This window comes from Diplotaxodon limnothrissa, linkage group LG12, assembly GCF_057381915.1.
Source record: "Diplotaxodon limnothrissa isolate DT_005_m linkage group LG12, D_limnothrissa_male_GT1.1, whole genome shotgun sequence".
Lineage (NCBI taxonomy): Eukaryota > Metazoa > Chordata > Actinopteri > Cichliformes > Cichlidae > Diplotaxodon > Diplotaxodon limnothrissa.
The window spans coordinates 37,921,968-37,943,124 of record NC_140607.1 but is presented as its reverse complement, the minus strand read 5'-3'; the positions used below and the strand labels follow the sequence as shown (position 1 = coordinate 37,943,124).

The window sequence follows — 21,157 nt, the reverse complement described above, 5'->3', positions numbered from 1 at the left end:
CAGTAAATGAAACGCAGCGCATTAGTCACAGTATATTTGTGGGCATTGAGCCCTTTAAATACATTATATGGTGTTTAAAGGACAACTTTCCTGCCTCTGCCATTAGGACTATTTTAATTTGTTGTAACTCAACAACAGCCAGATCCCCGCACGTGCCATCGCAAACAAAAGACGGGTTATTAGCCGCTGGGTCTGGCAGCAGAGACCCGAATCCACTGAGGAGCTGTCATTGATTGATTGATTGATTGATTTTTCCCCCGGGACTCATACTGAAACACAATAGGACGTTTAACTCGATAGCGTATCAGTCTTGATTTTAGCCTTACTGCAGATTTGTTTTTCCCAGCAGTGGAAACGAAAAGCGTTTCATCAAAAACATCACAAACAGAAAGACTGTCACAGTTGGGCCAATTAAAAAAATAGAAGTTCAATACTTTTGTCTTACTTTGTTAGATATAAAAGCACATTACACACTCCTGTGCTAAAGAACACAGTGCAGCCGGTCCTGCTTCACACCAGCTTGCAGTGACTCTGTCTTCGTCTTTTTATGCCTCCATGCTGCTTGGCTGTCCATCTGTCTCGGTGTTTGAGGTCCGTCCTCCTCACTCTGATGAAAGCACCACTCTTGCATACTTTGAGGGAAATTCTTGAAATTTAGAAAGTGTTAATTTGCATTAAAAGGAAAGGTCTGTGTTGCAGTGACTTCATGATGTCCTGCAGAAACACTTGGCTGTTATTTAAAGCAATAACCAGAATGAATCTATGGATAGCCCTTCCACTTCCCATTTATGCCCATAAGCCACCAACGGCCTCAGTGAGCTGGAACTAAACAAGCTGTTATAAGGTCAAACCACATATATAAGATACGTTTGGTCAGACGTGGATGTGAAAGGCGGTAAATCACTGATGTGATTTTTGTCTTGGCGTTTTGTGGTGAAGAGTTCTCATCAAATCATTAACAGTTTCAGTCTGCAGTTTGAAGCAGTACATCATTTTGATGCTCAGCATTTCCACTGTCTGCACAGTACAGCAAACTAAATGAAGATGTAAGCCCCTTACTCTGGACCCGTCTCTGGACTTGCCCTTTAGAGACGCCTCTGAAACAGTTTGATTGGTCTGAGATGAGGAGCAGTTTACACACGCTGGAGCAAACCAACAGGAAGAACTTCATGCAGACTTCAAACAAAGTGATGATGTTTCTTATGATGCAAACGGTTAAAAGACCTACACCATGTAGGTCTTTTAACCTTTTGTTTCTAGCCTACATCAGCAGAAACAGAACATATTAAAGGATCCCTGTTAGGAGTTAATTCCGTACCACAGATGACAGCGACATAGTTCAGTTCAGGTGATCGGACCCTTCATTATACTAAACCATAACAGGCCTGTTAATGCAGTTATGTTATTTGCCTGTGGTGTGTCACACTCTTTGAAGTTATGTGCATCTCTTTCATACACTCTCCGTTTCTCTTGAATGTCTGTTCAGCCTCATTTTGCTTTTAGAAAATGGATTATTATTCATTGTCTCACTTCCTTTTGATGTTTCTGCATTGCTGTGTGTATTTGGTTACTTTGTTTTAGGGCTGCTCAATTAATCGAATTTTAATCTCGATTACGATCTGGGCTTTCAACGATCATTAAAAATGACTGAGCCGATGATTAGCACCTCCCTTGTGCTTTACTCTCGCGCTGCTCCGTGCGGCAAATCGAGCGCACCGCTCTGCGTTTCGAACACGCGTCACAACAATAAGAGGACCCGAGGGAAGCTCGGAAAGCTAAGCAGAAGTTATTTGGAGAGGAGAGTGACTGCCGTTGGTTGAAAAGAGGTAAAAAAACTTCAGTGGTGTGGAAACATTATGGTTCACGGAGTCAGACGTGGATCAAGTAGACACAGTGTGTAAACTTTGCTACGGTGTCGTAGCTGCACCACAGAGCAACACTGCAAAGTTCACTAAACATAGATGTTTACATTTTTCATTTATTTCTTATATTGCAAACATTTGCACTGTTATCAGTATTTGCACTATTTTATATTATTTTTTGACAATCTTTAAAGTCATTATTCAACACATTGTTATTGTTAAATAAATATCGTCAAATAATCGAGATCTCAATTTCAGTGAAAATAATCGTGATTATCATTTTTGCCATAATCGAGCAGCCCTACTTTGTTTTATGTCTTTAATGCATCTAAGGATTCATTTGATAATTAATTGTATGAGATAGTAAAATAAAAATTCAAAGAATAAAAACAGATTTCGTGTTTCAGGAACCACCAAGTCCGAGGACCGAGCAGCACTGCTGAAGAAATTCAATGAGGAAGGCTCTCAGTACTTCATCTTCCTCCTGAGTACCAGAGCTGGCGGCCTCGGCCTCAACCTGCAGGCTGCTGACACTGTGGTCATCTTCGACAGTGACTGGAACCCTCACCAGGTCCATGACTACAGAGTTTGAAGTGCTCAGTATGATGTTGATCATATTTCAGGTTGTATGTCTGTGAAGGTTCTCAGTCATCCAGGTCATCGTAGTCAAAGGAGCTTGCAAAGAAAAGCGTCTGGACTTCTTTAAGTTGCTTGAAGACGTTTTACCTCTCATCCGAGAAGCTTCTTCAGTTCTAAGGTCAAATGGTGGAGAGTCCCAGATATAAACCTAGTGGGAATAACCCCCCACAGAGGGACAAAAGGACCCCTGATGATCCTCTAATCGCCTGAGCCAAGGTGTGAAACTGGGTGTGGGTCCCAATCAGCCAGAGTTTCGGGTGTGATGAGAGGTGAAACGTCTTCAAGCAACTTAAAGAAGTCCAGACACTTTTCTTTGCAAGCTCCTTTGACCATATTTCAGGTTGTTTTGTTAAGTGTGCGTTTACCTGGATTTTATATTTCTGTGTTGTGTTGTAAAAAGATGGCTGTGCCTGTTTTCTATACAAATCCCACAGAGATCAGGTTCTTTCTCCGCTGTACCCACTGCTGCCCTCTAACCAGCCAATCAAAAGCAGGAACGTCAGTGAAAGCGTCCCTGGCCGTCAGCCAATCGTTTACAATCTAACAACGAACAAAATGATTCTGTAGCCTAGCAACAATAACAGCAACAATCTGGAAATGAGCTCACGGGCACTCGGTGGAAGAAACAAGCTCTATTATAAGAACCATACATACAGTCCTGTGCAGAAGTTTGAGGCAGGTGAGAAAAATGCTGTAAACAAAGAACGCTGCTTTTTTTTAAAGGAAGTGTTAATCATTTATTTTCATCAATGAACAAAATGCAGTGAAATCTAAATCACATCAGTCTTTGGCGGGACCGCCCTTTGCCTTCTTCTACGTACACGTGCACACAGGTTTTGAAGGAACTCAGCTGGTCGGTTGTTCCACCCACAGATGGTCCTCACATCCTGTCTCTTTATGTAACCCCAGATGCTCTGTGGGGGCCGTACCATCGCTCCCAGTACTTCTTGATCTTCTTTATGCTGAAGATAGTTCTTAATGACTTTGGCTGTATACTTGGGCTCGTTGTCCTGCTGCAGAACACATTTGGGGCCAATAAACAATCATTTATATTTCTGAAAGCGTTCTTTGTTTACAGCGTTTTTCACACCTGCCTAAAACCTTTGCACAGTGCTGTATGTTGAAGCAAACACATGAAAAAGACGCCATAATACAGTAACTGGAACAAAGAGTTCATCTTCATTTCCAAGGTGTGTTTGGTTCTTCCAGTGAGGACGTAGCTCTTTTTTTCCAGCTTTAGCTTGTCCAGCGCCAGCCGGGAGTTTATTAAACCTCAAATTTACAAAAAGTCAAATAATTAAGTGACTAAAATATTAAATAAATTATTTCCCTTTGCTTTCTGGCTCCAAAGGTTTCCAGTGATATGCAAATCAGATGAACTGTGCCTGGCTTCATATCTTATTGATACCCCACTACATTGATTTATGACAGGGTTGACAACTAATCCATTTTGACTTTGGCGAGAATCATTGATTAATTTTTAAAATGGCATCGGGTTGTGAAGCAGCCCGCAGCTTGACTCCAGATGAATTTCACAGAGTGGACCGTGGGAGGCGATGGCTTTGGTATCGCGTCAGGTGCTACTGTTGAGTTTTTCCGGTGTTTTCAGGAGAGTTGGTACAGTTGGAACAGAGACGGTGCTGTTAGCCTGGCTGTCGGGCTGACAGTCATTCGTGTTGTCTCAGTGGTTCAGTAGAGTTTTTTCCAGCTTTAATGTAAAACAGCCTCCTTTATGTTGATGCAGGACCTTCAGGCTCAGGACCGGGCTCACCGCATCGGCCAGCAGAACGAGGTGCGCGTGCTTCGTCTCTGCACTGTCAACAGCGTCGAAGAGAAAATCTTGGCTGCTGCCAAATACAAACTGAACGTTGATCAGAAGGTCATCCAGGCCGGCATGTTTGACCAGAAGTCGTCGGGCCACGAGCGCCGCGTCTTTCTCCAGGCCATCTTGGAGCACGAGGAGCAGAACGAGGTAGGATCGTATTTCCATATGTTGTTGTTTGCCTCCAAGACAGCATCGTTTGGGGAAGAAGATGAGGTGTTATATTTTTTACATGACTCTTCCCTGAACATTTGGTCTTCAGTTAAATTATGCTTTGGTTTAATAGAACTACTGCAGGCTCGGATGATTCCTTTGATACGAGTTATTCATCCTTTTAATATTCCAGCACAGTTGCACAGTGCAACCGTGGCAAAAAGTTAGTCTAGAGCCCTGTTCCAGGGTTTAGCAATCGCTTTAGTTTTATTTTCTGTGGCGGCTGATTAAAATTTGTAAACCATACTTGATTTGAGCTGAACGTGAGATGATTGTGTTTCACTTGTGAAGAACACTGTCTGCTAACACCTGCCTCCTTTGCTATTTTAGGAGGAAGATGAGGTGCCTGATGATGAAACTCTGAACCAGATGATAGCCCGCAATGAGGATGAATTTGAGCTCTTCATGGTAAGATAATGACACATCATTGCGAGATTGAAAGTAAAATTGCCATTTCAATGTAAAATTGTTGAAATGACAGGTGTTACAATATTAATTCACCCAAAATAGAGAAGCTGGTTCTTTCACATCTGTAAGACAAATTGATTATAGGTTCATGTCAAGGCTGTTTGTGTGGTTAAATGTCACCTGTACTGAGGCCCGTCCCCTGCCAGATGCTGCCTTTTGCACGATAAATTAATTTAAGACCAGTTGATGCGGGGAGTGTGAATCTGGAGTGATTCAGAGGACACCCCATAGCAGTTTCACTCTTTGCTACTCATCATGGTCCTCTGTGTTGGCTCAGCGTATCACTAAGATCACATTTCTAATGTTTCTTTTTTTTTTTTAGATTCTCACCACATAAGCTCGGCCTCCTGCGATTTTCATTGGTCTTTTAACTCTTCCTAGAAGCGAGTCGAGCCACTGAGCAGCCATCTGTTTGTAAAACTTGTTATTACAGCGGGCACCAAGACAAAGACCTTCAGATAGATTCCACAGTTTAATCTGCACAAGAAAGCTGCTCTGTTTTGGTGACTGTAATCTAAGTGAAATGTAAAAATACCTTCTTCTCCTGACTTCTGCAAACTCTCATAACACAACATTACTTCCTGGCAGCTCTAAAAACTCCCTAAAAGCCTCCAGCTGATCCAAAATGCTGCAGTGAAGCTATGAATAAGGACTAAGGCTGTTTTTTCCATATTAGCCTCTCATTCAGTCGAGGGCTGGGCGACATGAAGACAATCTAATATCGCGATATTTGTTATCTGTATCGCGATACACGATATGTTTAAGTAGAAACTCAACTCGTATTCTGTCGCTCGGGTTACTGAAGTTGCCACCACTGGTGCAGTAAGCCTAAAGCTTTCAGAGTTGTGTGTTTCACTCTAACCTGATGTGTGTTTCCTGTTCTTGCCGTCTAAGCGCATGGACATGGACCGGCGCAGGGAGGATGCTAGGAACCCAAAGCGTAAGCCTCGCCTAATGGAGGAGGACGAGCTGCCTTCTTGGATCATCAAAGACGACGCCGAAGTGGAGCGGCTCACCTACGAAGAGGAGGAGGAGAAGATGTTTGGTCGAGGGTCTCGCTGCCGTCGGGACGTGGACTACAGCGACACGCTGACTGAAAAACAGTGGCTGCGGGTAAAAACGTGTTTCGTTATCATGTCAGCCTCAGTCTCCACGCTGCAGCCAAGTTAGAGGGTTTTGTGTTTTTTTCCTGCTGCTTCACCTGGAACCTCAGCAGTTAATTATACGATCATAGGTGATAAATGTGATTCACCCCGCGCCGCAGGTCACGTTTTCTGAAAATGTTGTGAATGCGATAACTCGAGAACAAAATGATGTAGGAGTTTGAAGTCTCAGTAACCTCAGCCTCAAGGTTGTGACTTAGAATTTCAAATTAATACCATAGATGTGTCGACAAGAAGGCTGAGGAGTCGCACTGGCCACTGCCAGCATTTTTAGAAATACTGTAAAGCAGACAGGTAAGTTAAAAGTGCCTCACTAATGACAGTACTCTTTAATAATATATATATGTATATATGTATATGTGTATATATATATATATATATATATATATATATATATATATGTATATATATATGTATATATATATGTATATATGTGTGTATATATATATATATATATGTATATATGTGTGTATATATATATATATATATGTATATATGTATATATATATATATATATATATATATATATATATATGTGTATATATGTATATATATATATATATATATATATATATATATATATATATGTATGTATGTATGTATGTATGTATATATATGTATGTATATATATGTATGTATATATATATATGTATGTATATATATATATATGTATTTATTAGGGGTGCAACGATACACAAAATTCACGGTTCGGTTCGGTTCGATACTTTGGTGTCACGGTTCGATATTTTTTCGATACAAAAAAATGTTCATGCATTTTTAATTTGTCATTTATTAAAATTATAAATATATATTTTAACTCAAAAGTACAGTTTTTAAATTTAACCCTAACCCTTGTGCGTGTTTTTTATTTTGACAGTGAATGCGCACCTGCGGACCACTTATGTGCAGCCCTGGTTATATAGTTCGTCATATTGCAGCCACAGAAATTCTTTTGTCCATGAAACCATAAAGCTGCACTTTCTTTTTGCCTTATAGTCTCATTTGTCATAACTTCTCCGTTTTGTGGTAAGCTTTTCTTTGGCTGTCACTTCTTCACCCTGACCTGTCTTATTTGGCTCAGCAGAACTGAAATGCTTTTACACACGCACTCACATAAGCTCAGCGATTCTCTGCGCGATCAACCTCTCACATGTTTAAGCTGCGGGAGATTTCACTTGTCATGTTTGCATAGTAAGCTAACGATTGATAAGACGATGTCAGAGGAATTGGTGCACAAATTATCATCACTCACAGATCAGTGCTGTCGCTCTCTATACACAGTTCGCACGATTGCAAAGTGAAAGCAAAAAAACAAGCGCAAATTCAAACGCGATTTCAATATGTCACATATTGACAGTGGCTCACCGATGCCAATGACATAATTACCCAGCTACATTTCTGAAAGAATGCAAAAGCATTGACATATATTTTTCGTACAATAGCCCGACGGGCAGGGAAGAGAGAGATTTTTGTAGCCCGACTGGAAAGATCGCTAGCTCCGGGACGTCGGGCTAGCGATATTGCAAGCCCTGTATCTGATTGAGGAATCACTCATCTTTGGAAAAGAGAGTTTATTACAGAGAAATGTCTCTTTCCAAAATAAAAGCTATACTATCCGCTTCTTCTGGGCTATATTCTCAGCAGCATAAGGAGAATCATGTGCTAACAGCTGTCTAAATGACTCGGCTAAAGTTAGTAGCATGCTTGTTGTTTTTGTCTTTGCACTAGGATGATGTCGGCGTAAATGTGCAGTCATATTCGTTGTGTTCCCACTAGTGCTTTCAGGTTAATCTCGTTGAAATGACCTTAACGCCACAACACGGCAAATCTCCGTTAACGAGCTATCGCCGATCGCTCCGTGCATGGGGCTAGACGGCCAACACGTTAACGAGCTAACTGCGCTAGCACACTAGTTCACACCAATGTAATTGAGCATTGCATGGCACATCCAACATACTGTTTTACTTTAGTCCATGACTCGCTTACCTTCAGGGTCATACGTCACATGAAAACCAAAATAATTCCAAACGCCAGATCTGAATGAGGGTGGGGGAGGTGCCCTGCGCTCTTCCTTCTGACTATGCTGTCTGTGTTGAGCGCTCAGTGGATCTGCGCTGGACAGTGCAGCCTAGGCGGAGTAGTCGAACACAGATTCACTGAGCGCTCAACACAGACAGCATCGTCAGAAGGAAAATTGATAAAATAAATTACAAATGTTGTATTGTTCGATACATATGCATACCGAACCGAAAGCACTGTATCGAACGGTTCAATATCGATACGAATATCGTTGCACCCCTAATATATATATATATATATATATATATATATATATATGCAAGTAACAGTTTAACCTAAGTCTCATTATGGCTGCATGCTGTAGTTTTGCTTGATTTGATGCTAAAGGCACCGATTCACACTCAGCAAATAAAGTGTGACATGTTCCCTGGAGAGACAAACTCAGATCCGTTTTATTGACTTTAGCTCAGTTCTGTGGGAGAACGAAAATAGAAAGAAGAAAGTTTCAGGCCAAGGTGAGAATATATTGAAACACTGTCAACTGAGTTTCAGACGAACGTTAATTAAAAGAAAACGACTTAAACCTTTAAGCAATATAACAAAGCTAGAGGTGTGATGATCATAGAAATCGTTTGTCAGGGAGCAAAGCATCCCCCAACTCAAATGGTTTGAGTCATATAAAATATCAACAAGTACTGAGTGGATTTCAAAATATGAACGTTGTGTACATTAACAGGCCTGTTTCCAAAGGCAGTCTTTGGCTAAACCTTTTATTCAGTTCAGTTGTATTTTATATAAATTCAGTTGAATTGATTGCAGTGAATCAAAAGAACAATCGCCTCTCTGCACTTTATGTTGTGAGGTTAAGAACCTAGAGTAACAAATCACACGGCCCTCTATGAGCACTTGGCAACAGTGGGAAGGAAGAACTTCCTTTCAACAGGAAGAAGCTTCCAAGTGAACCAGGCTGAAGGATGAGGGGAGGGAGGCAGGACAAAAGACACACTGGGTATGTAAATATTTTACAGATGAAGCTGTATGATTAAAGGGTCCAACAGCTGATGGGTATTGAATAGCGGGGTGCGACACAAAGGATGCAGTTTGGCATGGTTTTGCTTAAATAAGCAGGGTCTTCCTGAAAAAGGTTTCTGCAATCTGGCAGCATATGTTGCTCCAAAATGATTACATAGCTCAGGCCTTCAAAAACCTCTCGCCGTGGTTTTCTGTACCTCTGTGCTTTAATACATCAAGAGCTTTTCTCCTAGATTGCTCCGAGGAAACTTAACAAATCAAACATTTTGACACTTTTCATCGACCTACAACAAGTTGTGTGGCTTTCCTTCCTGTTGTCTCGGAAAACGGACATTTTTCAGGTCACAACAGATCATCATTAAACAGTCATTAATGATACTGGGTTTCAGAGCACAGTGCATCCTGCCCAATGTGAAAACACTGTTGGTCCTACAGTGTAACAGCATGCACCACTGATAATCTCTGAATCTTTGCAACGAGAATTGTTTTTGATTGTTGAGATCCTTGCTGTAGGTTTGACCTCAGCTCCGCTGTGGCTCTTTTCACGTTTTAGGCGATTGAAGATGGAAACCTGGAGGAGATGGAGGAGGAGATCCGGCTGAAAAAGCGCAAACGCAAAAGACGTCAGGACAAGGACTCCGGCAGAGAGGACGGAGGCGCGAAGGCCAAGAAGAGACGTGGACGACCGCCAGCAGAGAAGCTGTCCCCCAACCCGCCCAAACTCACCAAGCAAATGAACGCCATCATTGATACAGTGATCAACTACAGAGACGGGTGAGATCATCCAGAGACTTGCTGCATGTTTGAGATAACGTATCATACAGTTAATATACCAGCAATTCATCTTTCCATTGTACAACCATTCAGGAAAAATAGCATCAAACAGGTGATTCACATCAAACAGGTGATTCACATCAAACAGGCCTTTTGGGATGAATGAAACGAGTCTAATAATTGGCTGGATGATGTATATAATAGCTGATCTGATTAGACACTCTAGTAACTCCGTGTTCAGTGTTATTTCCATAGCATATAACTTATGGAAACACGTTATAAAGTTGAGTAGAACATTAGCTAAAAGCCCTGTGGTTATAGAGGAAGGTCCAAATAGGTTCTTACCAAATGAGAGGACTTTAAATAAAGCACTGCCTTATTTTTCATTTCACACCAGCAGCATTAAAGCTGTTAAAACTTTAATTACAGTTGTACTCTCTCCATTCAGAGCGGGCCTTCTGAAACACTAGACAACCTTCTTATGCATATATTTATTTCTTCAGAGCTGTGCAGCATAATTCATTTAGCTCCGGAGCTGCAAAGAAACACAAGAATGCGTGCCAGATTACATTTGGCTGTCTGAAAGGTACAAATGCTTATAGGAGTGGAGCAGTGGGCTTATCCTGTGGAGACTCCGAGGAAGGAATAAAATTACTTACATAGCAAATATAGGAGGAGGACCCTCCAGTCTTGGGGTGACTGGGACTAACACCTGATTTGTAGCAGAGGAAAGTGTTCCTTTAAGTTCTTTTATCAACACATATTAAGGTTTTGTTTTTGTTGTTGTCTTTTGTTTGCAAGCGAGCGAGCTGCTGCTGTCAAACTTAAATCGATAGATTGGCCAACAGATCATGCCGTGGTCATCGATATCCAAACCAAGTCCCTCATAAAGGCAGCAGGGACGGTGGGGAAACCAACCGGAGGAAGAGCTGATTCAGCATGTGTTAAAAATCTAGCTAACGAGGAGCTCGGTGCTTGAGGAGCGTCACCCTCAGTACATGAACTGACCTGAGAAGGTTAACTTGTCGTGGTTACAGTAAAATTTACGTTTGCATGCAAAAAGGTGGCCCCGTTTGTGAGAGTGTAGCAAATAGTGGCGTGACTATCCACTGGAAAGTACAGCCTTCTCGCTGGTCGGCACGGTGAAAATGAGCAGACGTGAGGTAATGTCTGAGAAACGGGAACCTCGCATTGGTTCTTCCCAACAAGCCAAAGAAAATAAGTGTGCGTCTGATTTGTTGTGTCTGGATACTTTCTCTTTTGCCCACATGCAGAGTCACGAGCATGCATCTCCCTGTGACATCCACCCATGCATGACAGAACATATGCATTTGTGTTCACGTTGCTCTGAAGTGCACTGGCTCACTGCTCGGCTGAAGCTTTTCCAGGAAACTGCTACCTGCCGTTCCAGAAGTCGAATTCTTTCCTCTCCCTGTTGATGGTTGTTCTTCCCAGAGCATCTCAATCACGACTCTGGCGCTGCTCTCTCCACACTTGACTGGGGCAGAATTTGAAATTTCCAGTGCAGGACTTTGGATCCCTGGGTTACAGTGATGTTTCCTAATAAAACAAAGTGTGACTCCGCATTGCTTAAAGCAAATGCGGGCGGAGTTCAAGCTGTTGCTGGAATGTAATAAATGCTTATCTCCTCAGTGGAGGCAACAGCAGCATCCAGGAAACAGGTTACGGCTTGTTTGGCAACACCTGTGGTTTCCAAGTATGATGTGTCACGCATAGAACAATTGGTTTCTAAATCAATAGTTTTTCCATCAAGAAGCTTCACCGTCACATTTCCACTCCAACCCCAGCTCTTTGATGGGAGTCAGCAGTTGAGTGTGTTTCCTAAAGTCTTTGTTGCTGGGCTTGATAGGCGTCATACATCAAAGATATTAAACCCGTCCTGAACCCTCCGTCCATCCCTGTGGTTTCAGTTCACGCAGCACAGTCTGACGCACCGAGCTGCCACATTCAGGAGCCTTGAAGCTCAGCTGTTCTGCTGCTTGCGTTATTGTGACTGTTTTTGGCTGCTTTGTCGAAATAAAGTTATCCATTTATTTTCCTGATGTCACACACCGGACAGCTCAAGTTAATCCAAAGTGTTTAAATGTTAATTGTGAGCCCTTTGGATTCAGGCAGCTGAGCGAGAACAGTGGAAACGCTGTCCGATGATTGATGCTGTGCGTCATCTCTTAGTTGCTTGTATTTCTTCCCCTTGAACTCCTAAATTAATGACTGCAGATTTGAGATTTCAGTATTTTTCTTTCTGATTAAGAGCTGGCCTGGTATAAAATGATTGATGAAGCCACAAGGAGATCCTTAAAAATAATCCCACATGTTGAAATGTTAGTGTTTCTGCCAAGTCTCTGTACACAAAAAGAAGGGAAGTCAGTGCTGGCAGAATCTAACAGATGATATCGGACATTTGAGAGAAAAATGGCGTGTGTGCTTTCTTACAAATGCAGATGAGTTGATCTTAGTGACAGGAGCAAGCTGGGTTCTCCTCATCCTCCTTATCTCTCTTTTCTATTTTCACAAACTCTGGAGAAACTGCAGGTAAAGACGCCGCCGTCGGTCTTCGTGCACACCGTTACCGCAGGCTCACTGCTGCAGCTGTGTGTTGGATATCGCTTCAGAAGACTCAACAGATCTAGTTCATAATTATTGCCTTAAATATCATCTAGCAGGAAAATAAGTGGGTATTTCAGGGTGTAAAATACTACCGAATACTTTGAGTGAAGTATTCGGTAGTAGAGGGGCCTGAAAGCAGAAAGCAATAACTCCCACAGTGATGTGGATCTTAAAATATTAATGGTGTCCTTAAATGAGACCTAAAGTAACATTTACACCCAGTTGGTCTCGTTTTATTAGAAACACTACAGCAGTCTGACCGCAGCATCCGTCCCACGAGGCTTCCTGCGCTCGCTCTTTGTTGCAGCGCTGTGATGACTGTTGGTCTGTGATAGAAAGCACCGGCAGTGTTAGTGTGCAGTAGAGTTTGACGGCATACAAACTGCTGTTTTTGTTTTTCCAGCTCTGGAAGGCAACTCAGTGAAGTGTTTGTCCAGCTTCCATCCAGGAAGGAACTCCCAGAATATTACGAACTGATCCGAAAACCCGTGGACTTCAAAAAAATCAAGGTTTGTGATCTAAGATGATCCATTCATTTGTGCAAAGGAGGGACGGGTTAGCGGGAAAGAAAGGGCTGAAAATTATAACTCCAGGTCCTTTAATAGAAGAGAATACTCAGTAAGATGAGAAACTCCTTAAATGTATTTAAAAGATCAAAGAAGTTTCTGTTTGTGGTAATCTATTAGTTTTAATTTAGTTCCAACAGTTTTTGGTATTTAACAATCAGCTCTTTTCTCTGTTGCTCGAATAGTCCGGTAAATTCACCGTCCGTGGAGCTTCGTGTCATGATGGATTTGAAAGGAAGGGCAGACGGTGAAGCTTGATGTCGATGTAGTTTAAGGTTGTGCGACCTGTGTGGATGTAGGCATCGCTCAGTGCCGCTGTTCTGTTTTTGTCTTTCAACAGGAACGTGTGAGAAACCATAAATACAGGAACGTGGGGGACCTGGAGAAGGACGTGATGCTGCTCTGTCAAAACGCACAGACCTTCAACTTGGAGGGATCCCAGGTCAGAAACCCTGCTGTGGAACTCTCTTCATTTTCCTGCTCATCTCCGGGGCTTTGTTGGTACTCCGGGACTTCTCTAGAATAGCTTTATATATTTATATATGGTTAGAATGATTGTGTGTAGGCGGGGCCAGCTGTTTGGTCGGTGACGGGCTTTCCCCTGAGAATCTTGGCTAGACGGAGCTCGGCGTTGCTTTGATCGGCTCCTGTTCTGTCGGACTCGAGCTCGTTTGCAAACACATGGTGTTATAGTTATTAGCACTGAGCTAGCCTAAAATGAACTGTACACCCCCCCGCAGATATACGAGGACTCCATCGTTCTTCAGTCTGTTTTCAAGAGCGCCAGACAGAAGATCGCCAAGGACGATGACAGCGATGACGACAGTGAGGAGGAGGAGGATGACGACGACGATGACTCAGAGGCCGAGGGTGAGACGCACTTTGTGGCTACGCGTACCAACACACACACACCAGAGACCTTTGGTTGTCTCATTGAAATTCTTCTCAGTGCAAACCCGGCGAACGCTGCTTGGGTTTTATATTCATCGCAGCGGGAGCCCCGTGCACTCCTGCTGACAGACGAAAGTGATGTTTTAGACATAGGAGTGAGTCATTATTAAGGGAGGACATTTATTGTGAAATGTTAAAAAGCATTTAAAACCACGAACTACAGCTGATGTGCAGTAATGACACCTGAGAGATTGAGTATCAACACAAATCCCTGACAGCCCTGCATTAGAAACGGCCTCCAGCATAAAAATCTACCATGTCAGCTAAACGTTCAACAAATAGTTTCGTTTCTAATATGTTTGGTTAAACAGGATGTCGTAGCTTTTATTCTCAAACATGCTGAAGGGAAGCGGTGCAAGACTGTTCACGTTTCTCCCGTGTTTCAGCCAAGTCAGTGCGGGTAAAGATCAAGCTGAGCAGGGAGGCACGCGGCCACGACAAAGGCAAGAAGAGGCAGAGCCGAGGGAAGGCCAAGCCGGTGGTCAGCGACGACGACAGCGACGAGGACCAGGATGATAATGTAGGTTGTAAAATAATTGTACTTATGTTGCCGACACAGGTGGTTCAGGTCCATCAGCAGCTGTTGGCTGGCATTAAATCTTCTGTAGAATAAAAGGATAAAAACTTGTAGTGTACTTATGTGAAACCAAATGCTTATGTAGATAATGACGTTCAGTTCGCTATATTTCCCGGTATTATCCGCCTTCTGCTGTTCAGCCTCCGCTTCACTCAGTAATGTGAAGTTAAAGCTGTGCAGGCACCACGTCTGTGCCCACTATCAAATACACCTTGTATCCTCCCCTCTCTCCTTTCTTTCTGCTCCTTTGTCTGTTCTATGCGGGAATAAAACCACGATGAGGCCACATAAACGCTGTTCTGTGGTTACAAACTATAGAAGTTTCTCCTGAAGTTAGCTCGGTGTTAGCTCGGTACAGCAGCAGGAATAAGACGTAGCACATACAGGCAGCTTCAGCCACTCACACAGGGAAAAGCTTCAAAGTTTCATTGATCTCGTGGGATGAGATTTTGAAGATTTTAACTTCTTTGTAAATCGTCTGATGCAATCACACTCAAAGTCTTTGAAGACCATCTTCCAAATTCACTGTTTACTCTTATAGAGTGAGCTTCCCCTGGCTTTGGTCTCATATACCGACAGTCACAAAGCTCCGTGAAGCACCCTTTAATTCCTCGTCAGCTATCACGTCTTTTATCTGTGTTGATGTGGCGTTTGCCGCTCATTTAAAAGCCAAATCGCACATCTAAAGACCCAAAGGACCCTCAGAAGGATGTAAATGAGTCCTAAATATTTCTTAAACATGGTTTACGGAGCATGTTTGTGAAGCAGAGTGTAACAGGTGCATGTAGAAACCACACGTTTATATTCTCCATTTATTGTGCGATACTGTGAGAACGAGGTGATGTAGGACTTTCAGTTGATACCGTAGGTGAACGTACTAAAAATCTTGAATGAGTTTGAATCCCAGTGACCTTGACTTCAAGGTCAGAGGTCAACTTTTATACCATGGGTGCATCTACTGGGAGGCCGAGGGGTGGCCCTGGCACCTCACTGCTGCCAGCTAAACCTGATTGACTTACCCTGGTCAGAAGTTTTTTTTTTATTTTCATCTATCTTTTTCCATAAATAATGAAATAATAATGGATTGCATTTATATAGCGCTTTTCAGGGCCCTCAAAGCGCTGTACAATGCCACTATTCATTCACTCTCACATTCACACACTGGGGGAGGCAGCTACAGTTGTAGCCACAGCTGCCCTGGGGCAGACTGACAGAGGCGAGGCTGCCATATCGCGCCATCGGCCCCTCTGGCCATCGGCCCCTCTGGCCATCACCAGTAGGCAAGTAGGGTAAAGTGTCTTGCCCAAGGACACAACGACCGAGACTGTCCGAGCCGGGGCTCGAACCGGCAATCATTTTCTGTTACGCCCCCCTGAGGAAGAAGAAAACATTTCACGCCCCGCCCACTCTCCCCTGTCACTATAAATAGTATCATTTGTCTATAAAATTGTTATTATAAGTACATTTCTGCATAACATTGTATCCTTATTAACATTAAAGAAAGCATAAAAGAAAGAAATATAGATCAACTTAAAACAAAGACTAACAATGTTGTTTAGTCTGTAACAGAAAGGATTTAAGTACATGTACTAGTACTGCGACTCTCTAAACTACTACAGACAAAGTGCATCGATTTGCCTGAAATATAAAAACATCCTTCTTCAAACTATAAACATTTTTTGAACCATTTGATTCTGAAAAATAAAATTAAACAAAATCCATAAATACATTTAAATATATCTGCAACATTAACTGCTCAAGTAAAGTACAAATCCTAAGAACGCTGCCACCTACTGTAGCGGATGTGCAATTACACTGTATGCCGGTCCGTGTTCCCCGGCGGGGGCACTATTTGAGAAGGACCGTCTTAGTGTATTTTTCAGCGTAAGTAAGCAGCTTACCTTTGTCCAGGTGTTGCATCAGTGTTTGTATTTATGATGCTGAGTGTTTAAGTGTCTTATGTTGGCTGAGCTCGGAGCCTTCACGTTACTCCGTGAATATGAATGCAGCGATTTCATCAGCTGTGTGCCGGCCGTGGTGGGAGCACGCTCTGCCCTGACGGAGTCTGTTCAAAGGACCGCCTTGTCTGACTCGCCTCACTCCTTCACTGCTCTCCTCGTTAGCCTCAGAACAGGAAAAGATGTGAAGACCGCCCGTCCTACCTCTTTTTCCTCCGGAGAGCTTTCTTATTTCAGCGTTGTTGTGTTGCGACAGGCCGCTCTGCCTCTCGTTGCTGCTTCGCTGCATCCTCTTCCTCGTTCTTAACACTCTTCTTCTCTTTGTCTCTGCAGGATCAATCAGACAAGAGCAAAAGTGATGACGAGTGACGAAGGAGAAGCAAGGGCGCGAGGATATTGTTTACAGCACTTAGAAACAAAGGACAATATCTTCCATTACTGTTGTTCAGGTTCATGTTCCTTAAACTTTGCTCCGTGTGTCTTCTGTGTGTGTCTGTAGGGTGTATTCTCATCTCCCACCAGCTTAGAAATGTATTACTTACAATCGATAACATACAGCAATACCAATCAGCTTATATTTCTCTTTTTAAGACAATTTTGTAGTATATTTTTTAACTACGTGCTTTAACAAAACACAAAATGTACAAAAAAGAAAAACACACATTGGTCATCCTATTTGCGCTTTTGCTTTGTTTGTAATCGCTTGCTTGCACTTTAAAAAAAACCTTCAGTATCCTGATTTTTAAAAAGTCAAGTAAAACAAAAATATGTATAATCAGTGAAATCAAAGCTAATTTGGAGAAATGGCAGTCAGTTTTTTAAGTTTTGGATTTATTGTTTTTAACGTGTGCCGTGCCAAATGTAGACAAACTGACTGTTAGCTTAACCCCTCCCACGCGCAGCGTCTGTCCAATTACAGCTATGCTTTTTTAAGCTTGTACGAAATAAATATGAAAGTAAGTAAAAGATTTAATAGTTATCTGCCTCAGTGTGTAGATTAAACACGCTGTCAGCGTGTGCGCTCCATAAAGAAGCTAACACCTGCTAACTGGCCCAGGCTGAGGTCACCTTGTTCTGTGGGGTGAGTGGACACGTGGTGGAAGACTGAATCATTCGCTGGACAGCGTTTGGAACAGTCTGTGTCGCGTGTTGTAGCTCATGTGGACAAGTCCACAGTCCAGTCCAAGTCCTCAAACTGTTGAAAGCTGGGCTCACGTCTGTGTTAGCATGTAGACCACAGTCTGTGTGTCACAGATGAGTCCACAGTTACGACACTTTCTCTCAGAACTGTAAAGAATGCAGTGGAGAAACCCAAAGTTCACTTCTGCTGTTCATCGTAGAACAATCCAGTTAAATCTCGTGGTTTAGTCTAGAAATGGGCAGAAGTGTCAGGCGGGGTCCTCGTGGTTCCAATGAAGGCTTTCTCTGTTTGTCGTGGACCAACGTGGGTTAGGGTTCTTTCACCTGCCCCAGGGAGGACTTGCATCTTAAAGGAGGAGAACTCCTGCAGGACTCACATTGAGGCAAACTTTTCTTGACGAGTAGCAAAAGGAGAGATGTTGATTTCATTGTGGTGCAGACAGCCCACAGCCACTTTGGCCTGGTAGAGGCGACGAGTGTGTGAACGTTGAGGTACTTCTGAGTTTCCCAGCTGCTCTGAAACTCTGGCCACTAACTGTACTTTAATCCAGCATCTCCCTCGGGCTGCACATCAGTCTGTGGAGATGTGGAGGGCTCTCTGAATGTGATATGTCAGCTCAGTCTCAGTCCTGCAGCAGCGGCCGGCTCGCTGAGTAGCACAGCATACTGCTGCAACATCAGGAACAGCTGTGCGCTTCATCAAACATTCACACACACCTGATTACTTATTTACCTACAGTAACAGGACATTATATAGATCACATAGTACTAAGACAGGGCATTTTAGTCATCACAAAACAAATGTACATATTAATCAGCCTCTGAGCCTGACACTGAGGCACGCAGACCCTCACGATCAAATCTCTTTGTGTTCTGTCATTACGTTACAGTTCACACAAGGCCTGTTCTCTGCTTTCTGCTCCATCAGCCCCACCTTAAAGCTTCCTCCTGCTCTCTCCCACAGCAGCATGTCGGCTGCTGTCCTCCACCTCCTGCTCTCCTACATCTCGCTCTTCATTAGCTACAGCTGCCTCCTTTCTTTCACCTCCCACAGAAACTGTGGAAATATGAAAACAGAGACTGTAACACTGGGCCAATTATTAGCGTGTGTTTCCTTTGGTCTGTAGGTACTCTGTTGTGCTGTTACCGTTGGTCCAGCATGTCTTTGAACCTCCTTAGGAGCGGGCTTTTTGAGTCTTTGGAACTAACAGAATTGTTTTCATTGGTTTGAACAGTCGATAAATGCTGAGCAGCTGCTGATAGATGTCTTTGTAGCTGTGTGGTGTGAGGGGTTCCCCGAACAGTCTCGTGTCACTGCCCTTACTGTTTGGCCCCGTCATCAGTTTACAACAGTGATTCACTGTTAGGTTCCCGGGGCTGCAGGGCAGAACATGCTCTACTGCATGCTGCAAACAAGCAATCTGTCCGTACTTTGAAGAAGAAAGTACTTTTAGAAGAACATGATTTGGTTGCATGTGGGCTCTGTAAGGGAAAGCCAACACATAACCACTAAACAGCAACTTACAGAGCAGTTTTGCTGTTAGCCCAGCAGTTACAGCCACACTGAGTGACTGTGACTGTTAGACTGAGTGAGTAGTGTAAATTTCACGATATGTTTAGACTGTTTGGACATTAGAAGACTAACTGCTTCCTCTGATTCTCCCTGGAGACCTGATGCCATGTTATCAGTTTGCAGAGATACAAATGGCGTTCTTACCTTCTGAAGTGCTCAGCTGTGTCCCTGCATCACCTTCATCAAACTGTTCACACGTTTAGTTAAAGATCGGCAGTTGCAGATTTTCACAGCTCACTGAGCTCAGCACCTTGTTCATGAGTAGAGCCTGCCTGCACATTGAGATATAGACTCTCTGCATCAGCTTTTTGTTTTTAAAAGGGAACATTTGTTTCTTTCAAGGTATTTAAAATCATCCTGTAGACATTTCTAAATACCTGGGATGTTATAATACTGTGATATCACCAAGGCCTCATGTACAGAGACGCCATGTCCCTGCTGTAACTTAAATATCCAAACAAAATAAAAACGCTCTTTAAATACCCACTAAGAACTTTTTAGATTAGCTGGCGGGAGCAGAGCTGTACTCGTGTGTCTATGCGTTCACCTCATGTCGAAGCTTTACAGTTGCAGTAACGGTAACAGGAGGGCGGGGCTTAGCAGACGGTCAGCAACGCGATTACACGATTGTGAAAGTACAGGCAGATAAAAACGTGCGTCTGTAGCTGACAGATGAACTTGACACAGCCAGAAATGTCCGACGCTTTTTTAACCGCTTCTAGTAAGACAAATATAATCGCACATGATTAGGGAGGTGCACGTGGTTCATGTGTTCTTCCTCTGATGTTTTTAACATTTTCTGTATCACAGCGTTGTCGCATTAATTTTCTCGTTTTGTTGGAGTTATTTTCTACGTAGAAAGCTCGTGTCAGACAGCGGGTTCACGGGGAAACATCTCACTTCGGGGAATGAAACCAGATTCTGTCGTAGCGCTAAATGTAGCGTCTGAATACATGTTACAGTCGTTTTGCAAAAAAATAGAAAATGAAATCATAAAAATCTGAAAAATAAGTGTAACAAACCGAGTCTGACGGGTTGTGACGGCCTGAATTACTACAAAGAAAACAGTATTATGAGATTAATGAGACGTGTCGGTTTGTTTCAGGTGTTCGTGTTCCTTGTGAATTAGTTCTAAACCCTCATTTTATTGTTTATGTGTTATTTGTAGCATGCACTCTTGACAGTATACCGTGCACATGCAGATATATCATTTTTGTGTAATATGTGCTTGCCGACTCTCCGTAAGTGTGACTTCATCTTTGCTTTCTTTGCACAGTGTCTTTGTGGTTGTATCTCATAGCCCAGGGCAAATAAACATTACTGATTTCCAACACAAAGATCGCGTCTCTGCTTTTTCTTTGCCTTCTGCTGTTTGTTGTGTTTGTGTTGCCGCTCACCTTTGTTCTGACACTTTATTTCAAAAACTCGTTAAACTCCTGAAGTTCATCTGTTTTCGGTTATAAAACTCAGTCTCTCTAATTAGGGAGAACTGCAAAAGTCATGAAATAAGAAACATCTGAATGTGCTGTTCTTCTGCACTAAAGTTAACGAGCAGCGTAACCTCAGTGGTTTCAACTGACGCAGATCATCAAATACCGTTCAACTCCCACGTAGGGATGGGTACCAGTTCTGACATAAACGGTAGTAACCAGACCGAAAAGCAGAGCACAATTCGGTGCTTTTTTCCCCCTGAGCTGTGACACATTTTAGATTCTAGCCAATCATTTTACGTTTCCGAGGATAGTAGGCGGGTCCAGGTACGTGCGTTCTTT

At 42.8% G+C, this 21,157-nt stretch overlaps 1 protein-coding gene across 1 annotated transcript in view; it reads left to right on the top strand.

Moving 5' to 3' along the window:
* The window catches only part of smarca2 (SWI/SNF related BAF chromatin remodeling complex subunit ATPase 2), a 55,606-nt gene extending 34,895 nt beyond the window's left edge, over positions 1–20,711 (top strand). The window contains exons 25-34 of the mRNA XM_085367581.1: positions 2,270–2,433; positions 4,246–4,473; positions 4,867–4,944; positions 5,899–6,117; positions 9,772–9,992; positions 13,024–13,129; positions 13,527–13,628; positions 13,927–14,056; positions 14,524–14,657; positions 17,006–20,711. Of these exons, the coding sequence (XP_085223707.1) occupies positions 2,270–2,433; positions 4,246–4,473; positions 4,867–4,944; positions 5,899–6,117; positions 9,772–9,992; positions 13,024–13,129; positions 13,527–13,628; positions 13,927–14,056; positions 14,524–14,657; positions 17,006–17,041 (1,418 nt within the window). The 3' untranslated portion in view covers positions 17,042–20,711. The remainder of the gene's footprint in view (positions 1–2,269; positions 2,434–4,245; positions 4,474–4,866; positions 4,945–5,898; positions 6,118–9,771; positions 9,993–13,023; positions 13,130–13,526; positions 13,629–13,926; positions 14,057–14,523; positions 14,658–17,005) is intronic.
* Positions 20,712–21,157: the final 446 nt, after the last annotated feature.